The 7,404-nt window shown below is 33.8% G+C and overlaps 1 protein-coding gene across 1 annotated transcript; it reads left to right on the top strand.

Annotated features, from left to right (window-relative positions):
* The first annotated feature begins 360 nt into the window (after positions 1-360).
* LOC139963879 (uncharacterized) lies at positions 361-3,377 on the top strand. Its single transcript, XM_071965085.1, has 3 exons — positions 361-626; positions 2,357-2,462; positions 3,079-3,377. The coding sequence occupies exons 1-3, from the start codon at positions 467-469 to the stop codon at positions 3,230-3,232; spliced, it is 420 nt and encodes a 139-aa protein (XP_071821186.1). The 5' UTR covers positions 361-466; the 3' UTR covers positions 3,233-3,377.
* The last annotated feature ends 4,027 nt before the right edge of the window (positions 3,378-7,404 follow it).

The raw sequence follows: 7,404 nt of genomic DNA, 5'->3' as shown, positions 1-7,404 counted from the left end.
ATATGTTTGAAAACAAAATCGTGTAGCCACTCGATAATGTTGCAAACATTGCCGAATGTGCTTGGACAAAATCAATATAAACAGTTGAAAACAAACTGTTTTGGATTGTTTCTTAAGAGAGCTAACTAAATAATGTTCGTCTGATTTAATGCACCTTATTATTTTAAGAACAAAGCTGAATAGATAAATGAAAAATAACGTGTTTACCTTATCAAGTGGAGATTTGAAGTGTTATTACAGGGGTAATCGGAAGGGCATGTTTGAGGTATATACTGATAAAGTTACCAAACAAAACAAAACAATTTAAACTAACCAACAAAGCCTTTGAAGAAAGCTTATAAATAGCAACCGTAAATTGCATATCCATCTTATTGCCATATTCTTCCATCATATTGGACAAGTGCGTCTGTTGGATAAGTTTTCTCTCTCTGTTAAGAACATAGTCTAAAGTAAGTGTTGAACGACCATGAAGCCTTTTTCAGTAGCGGCAATCCTTGCCATAATGGCAATATCTGCAAACGCAGAAGACAATTTTGGATTGGTTGGTGTAGATTTTGCACAGCGTTTGCCGGTCGACGAGGCCCCAACTGATCAGAAGCCAGACAATGGTGTTTGTTTCCAAGAATGTAAGTTTTTTTCCACCAATTTGTATAATTTGCTTTTTGTTGAAAAGTTTTAATCTAGATATATTTCAAGCAGCTTACGTTTGCTGTTGGCCAAATTTTCGCATTATTTTATTTACTTTGCAAAAACAAGAAAAATCACAAAGAGAGCAAAACGTCACGTTATGATATTGAGTATTACTCAGTATTATTTTGGAATTAATGAAAGTTATGACATCTGCCTAGATTTTAAATTTCACCAAATAAGGATAGATTAGCGATTATAACATAGATTCGATGTTTGCAACCGTTTCGTATCCCTTTGTTTCATACTAGTGTGCTATTTTATAGCAAACAAAACTATAATATTTCAAAGTATTTTTCGGCTTTTTACTTGACTATTTGAAGAAGAAAAAATGATGATATATAAGTATATGAAACTTTTTGGTATCTTTCACCGAACAATTTCAACAAAATCAGCTCACAAAGCTATACTTTAATACTATAAATATTATATCTCAACAACGAGGAATACTGAAGCGAAGTTTAACTGATCACGTGACACTTCGATAAGTTACGTAATTTAAATACCGCATTACACCATACAGTCCTACGTCAAAATATTTGTTTGGCCTCATTGCCTACCTCATTTTTTTTCATTATTTTTTTAAACTAAGGTCACTCTTACTCTATGATTCTGTTAAATATGTAAATTAGGTATATATTTGGTAAAATTATTTCGTTTCTGTTTCTATTTTGTTGAAGAAGTTTTCTTCTTTACTGTTGTTAGTGAATTGTACCAAAACTCGATACCGATTTATAGTTAGTACTAGATGGAAATTAACCAGTTTGTAACAATGTAGGCTTATTTTGTATGTAATAAGTTTCTAAGCTTTGTGTTAATAATGATTCTCTTTGATTCGACACCTTTAGCTCCCAAAGCATTCTTTTCACTTTAAAAGAAGTTCAATATAGAAACGCCAAAATGGAAATCGATAAACTGTGTTATTTGACACAGGGAAACTTGATTTTCCTTTCCGAACTAATTGATTGTGATCTTTTCAGTAAGTTTGATATCGAATAATAGGCCTACTATAGAAGAAGTTTAGTATTGAATTGTATTGCACTTTATTGTATTGTATGATACTGTATTGTATTGTATTGTATCGTATTTTATCATATTGTATTGTATTGTATTGTATTGCATTGTATTGTGTTGTATTGCATTGCATTGTATTGCATTGTATTGTATTGTATATTGTGTTGTATATTGTATTGTATTGTATTGCATTGTTTTGTATTGTATTGCATTGTATTGTATTGTATTGTATTGTATTGTATTGTATTGTACTCTATCATATTGCATTGATTGCATTGTATTGTATTGCATTGTATTGTATTGTATTGTATATTGTGTTGTATATTGTATTGTATTGTATTGTATTGCATTGTTTTGTATTGTATTGCATTGTATTGTATTGTATTGTACTGTATCATATTGCATTGATTGCATTGCATTGTATTGTATTGTATATTGTGTTGTATATTGTATTGTATTGTATTGCATTGTTTTGTATTGTATTGTACTGTATCATATTGCATTGATTGCATTGTATTGTATTGTGTTAGAATAGTAGTCACGTTCAAAAAGATGCAGACATGTTTTTGTAACACATTATTAAGAAAATATTTGTACTTTTAAAGTTGAATGACAACTTAACACTTTCTTTCCATCTTTTGTCAAATTTTGACAGCAATGCTTGTTTGTGAAATTCCTGGAGCCAAGGTAGACTACAATGGAGCTGAAGAGTGCATTGAATGTTTCTGTGACGATCAACATGGAGTAGTTTGCTGCAGGAGGTAAAATACTCACGAAATTAATTCATTTTTACAGACTTCTGTTGCAAACAGTTGAGGCCTAATTTCTTACCTTATTTCATTTATTGTAACCACTTTTGCAATCGGAAAAAAAAAAAAAAAGTTATCACCATGGAATTCACTCATACATTGTAAGCTACCCTTGTTTGTTTACATTACAGTTATGGTATACGTAATTAGATGGCGTTCCATAGAATTGTATAGTGCCCTATTATATGCTAACTGAACTGTTGTATGTTGGGTATAAAGCTTACTAAAAGCAACGTTTAACTGACCTGTAGTCGTCCAGGTTACTGTGATTTTCCCAAACATACAAATCATTACTGAAAATTACTTCATTAAAGAGTTACTATGGAATCAATATTTCAAAATTTAAAAAAGTATATATATACCTCGCCCGACACTTTTGCATATTAAAAATTATTTAAAAAATGAAAAATATGAATAACAGTAATTATTCAACTATTCCAAATTTCATAAATATAGTTTCAACTTAGCCTGCCAGATAAAAACAGAAAATGGGTCTTAAGGTTTTCCACGGCTGTTGATACAATTATTTACATTAATTTTATGGTTTTTGTTCTTGTTTTGTTTTCAGTGAGCCACAACCCAAGGTGCACAATCCAGAAAAATGTTCATTGTTTTTGGATCCTGATTCATGCGTTTATACCCGACACCCCAAGTGCTCAAAAGCATGTGCAGTAGAGGCGTGGTATTACTCCGATGTGAGCGGATACCACAGCGATGTATAACGTTTTAAACCTTTAAACGTTATCGATGGTGTAACTTCCAAGTCCTTCAAAGCGAAGGACCATAAAAGTTATTTTAAGTCGTTAAATAACCCTTAAGCCTTACTACTTACTTGTAGCTGTAGTAAGAAAAAAGCAAAATAATAAATAATAAAAGAAAAACAAAACATTAAACAATGAGACATAATTTGAAAATAAATAAAGTAAATTTGAACAGTTTCAACATTTTATCACTCGGTTGCAATTTGTTATTGTTAAGCTGTCTAATTAACTATCAATTTGTGAAATTATTCGCTATTGCGAACAACAACAACACGGCAGCGTGTTAATTAACCAGATAATGTACGTCACAGAAGTGAGGATGCAACTTGCACTTAATTATGTTCGAACTTGAGTGAAAATTCACTCTTTAAGAAGCGTCCAGGAAGCTGACTATTTATAGAATGATGAAAGTCACTCTTATCAAAGAGAGTAACTCGATGAAAATTTAGCTCTAAGAAATAGTGAGCTATATCACTCTATAAGAGATGAATGGGCTAAAATTCACTCCAAGGAGTAGACTGAAATCTCTTCTTGAAAGATTGATCATTGAAGACACTCTAATAAAAAGCAGTGAAATATATCGAAAAGGTTGTTGTGTTTATCTAAGCATAAGGTTCCTGAAGAAATTGAAGATGTTAATTGTAAAAGATTTAAATTAAAGTTCAACTTGAACACTATTTTCAATGATTGTTTTACATGCAATGACCATCATTAATCTATATCTTACATCTGTCTTAGCATCCAACCGAAATAAATTGTTTCAAGTTTAAATCATGTTACTCGTTTTCTTTTTATGTATTAATTAATCCGTTGTGCATGTGTCATCATCTTCTCATCATAGCGTTGCAGATGGAACTTCAGTAAATATGGTTGAATTATATGAGATTAAGTTCATCCGTTATGATCTAACAATTAAGTATAAATGGATATAGTAATTAATGGTCTTAATGTAGAGGATATCCTAATCATCGCATTTGCGTTTTTGTGCGAAGATGAAAGGTTGAAAAGGGTGGGGAGGGGAGGGTAGGTGTAAAGGCTATACCCTCCCCTATCCATGCCTGGCCATGTAAAAGTAACAAAGGTACATGAATTCGTATTACGTTACTTCTACCCCCCCCCCCCCCACCCTACAATTCCCCACTCCCACTATAGGATTGATGAAATTAGATATAAACGTGTTACCGTGAACAAAATAAACATTACTTTGTTGTATACAAATAATCTTCTATATTGGAATGGATAATTTGTAAATCGATTATAAGGAGTTGCCAAGAGATTACATACCACATACCTCTCTTATATTAAATGATGTAAATCATGTATGGATCTATGAATTTTATATGGCTTGGTCGGGAAAAGGAAAAAAAAACATCTGTAAGAAATAGTCAAATACTATTCCTAGAACTATACAACAGTATCTTAAAGGTTATAGTTTCAGGCAGATATTTAGTCTTATTACGTTATAGTTCAAGAAAAAAGACAAATTTGATCGCTATAGTAATGTTTCCACAGCTAGTACGGCTCTCAAGGTACGCACCTTTAAAGTATGCTAATCTCTAGAACGCTCATTTAAATTGATGAAAAGGTGAGCTCCTCAGCGCATAAGAAATGTTAATAGTAATTCGGTGTTTAATCATTGCTTTTATCTAAACCAAGATATGTCTTTTAGCATCATACAAACAACAGTGCAGCCTACGATGACATTAATTTTGTACTTGGTTATATACTTGGACTATATAAAGTCCCTGTCACTTTATGTGGTTAACCTCAAGAAAGGCAGCCAAGATATAGAGCCTGTGCGAAACAACCTAATCCACCAGCAACCCCAGTACCCCTTACATCGAGCCTGTAACCGATCATGGCGATGTTACATCAAGTGAAATATCACGAGTGCCTTGGATATGGACATAACTACACGTGTTATTAAGTTAAACGTTAGTTCTTGTTTGAAACCGTTTCGAACAATACTTTACATCTAAACTAGAAACTCTTAGATCTTGGACGAGACTATACTATCATTTGAAAGTATATTTTACAGTCTCGTCATTGGTTGAATATGAGACCACACGTTCTTTGCAACACGGTCATTAATGAGTTGAGTTGCTAGAAAGAGCCAGTCACAAGTGAAAGCTAGGAACGTCTATTCACGTTCCGCATACACAAGCGTGTCGTCCATAGAGATGAACACCTGCCGGCTGAAATATCTGTGTCAAAATGTTTAATTAAAGAACCTGTTTAAATAATTTGTGGGGATTCTGGTGAGTAACCAAACTCCCACGAATGATTCCCAGAGTAAATACCGGGGCTATTCCAAGGTACTACCCTGGTAACAGCTTTACAGAGGTCAAGGGTAATTGGATATGGAGAGGCACGTGTATAGAGTAATACATGTTATATCAATGGCTGTTTCTGCTATAGGGTCAACAAGGATCCAAACAATGTGGGTGCGGTAGCCCACTATCACAAGAAATGATTTCTAACCACTAGAGTTATCCTGAGGAGAGTGGAGAGGATGTTCGGTCGGCAACTAACACAGTTATGTTAAAACGTATTACTCACACTCCTAAAAAGTTAAGAAAGATAATTCATAAACAAAATAATAATAATAAAATATGATAAAATATAACAAAATCTCTTGAAACTTAGCTTGAAAATAACACGCGCATCATTTAATCAGTCTGTTGTGTGCTTCAACCTGAAAAAAAGAAGAAGCAAATTTTAACTTTTTGCGAACTGGGACATGGATTTGTGTCGATTTGAGGATCAGTACACTCCAATTCACTCATTTAAAGTAAATACTGTCCATGACTTAATGGCATTTAGCTTAAATCCCGATACGACAGCTTGTGTTTAAAGAGCGTAACTCCCTTGAATAACGCATCTGCTTATATGTTGATGTTTAAATCCGATGCAACAAACAGCTGGAAGCTTATACCAGCGGTAATCCAGAGCTATATTAGTGTCTATATTAGTGTTACTAACGCATCTAAGCTATATTAGTGTCACTAAAGCATCTCTGGACAATGTATTTTCCATTTCATATTTGTCAATCTTATTCTCGTCTAAAGTGATGATATGAATTATATCAACCAGGATGGTTAATCTAACCACGGTTATTTATTCTTTATAACGACAAACAGAGGGTTTATGTTTTTAAATACATTTCTTTATGCAGCATATACAAAATAATAATAATAATAATTTCTTGAATTAATAACGTGATATGGTATATGCTGGCTTATTCAGTAAGGCACTGAAGCTTATACAATTGCCCAAATAAATATATTTATGTCGAAGGAATGCGTAACGTTTGGGGAGGGGGCGGCGATTATTGCCAATTAAATGTCGATTTTTTTAAATATTCCATAATTCGTTCTCTGCATGTGGAGGCCATGTGATATGGTACCCCTGGATTCACAGTTGCCTTAGATTTAATCTTTTAACGACTCAGTCCTTCATCGGAGCATCAAATACCTTCATTATACTATGAGGTGAGTTTGGTCCAATTTCGGGGTACCAGTACGATATGCCATCGTTAAAGAAACAAATATGGGCCCTCAAACCGTAACAAGTTACTTTAGTGCACCAAAATCGGACAAGAAACTTGTGCTACACCTCTCTTTCCTGCATTTGATCGAATTTTTAATAGCTCTGTAAGCTAGGAGCATATCGATGTTTGCATTCCCTTTTGCTGAGATGCAGGGGCGTAAACAACATCTTAGTTACGGGAGGAGGGCTTACGTTATGTCTTCCTGGAAGAGTGGTGTAAGGGAGGGGGGTGGTTGGTAAAATTGGCGGTACTTAGATCCAATATGATATTTTTAATACAAAGTTGAAAAACTTTCACCTTGTTATAAATTGTAATGTACATACAAGTCATCTTAAACACTAGGGGCTCGGGGAATATTTCTGAAAGTGGAGGAGTAAGTCATCCACCCCCCCCCCTTCCCTCTCATCTACTTAAGTTGTATGCTGAGAGTGGTCACGCTCCTTTTGAGATGTTTCAAATCATTCATACATATATATCTTGAAATATATCAGAAATATAAACCATACACAATTATTTTCGGACTACCACGAAGCACATGGTCATCTACCTTTTTTTTTTGGGGGGGGGGGGGCTCAGACTGGAC

The sequence above is a fragment of the Apostichopus japonicus genome, chromosome 22, assembly GCF_037975245.1.
Source record: "Apostichopus japonicus isolate 1M-3 chromosome 22, ASM3797524v1, whole genome shotgun sequence".
Taxonomy (NCBI): Eukaryota; Metazoa; Echinodermata; class Holothuroidea; order Aspidochirotida; family Stichopodidae; genus Apostichopus; species Apostichopus japonicus.
The sequence above is the reverse complement of the archived record's forward strand: the minus strand, read 5'-3'. Positions and strand labels throughout refer to the sequence as shown.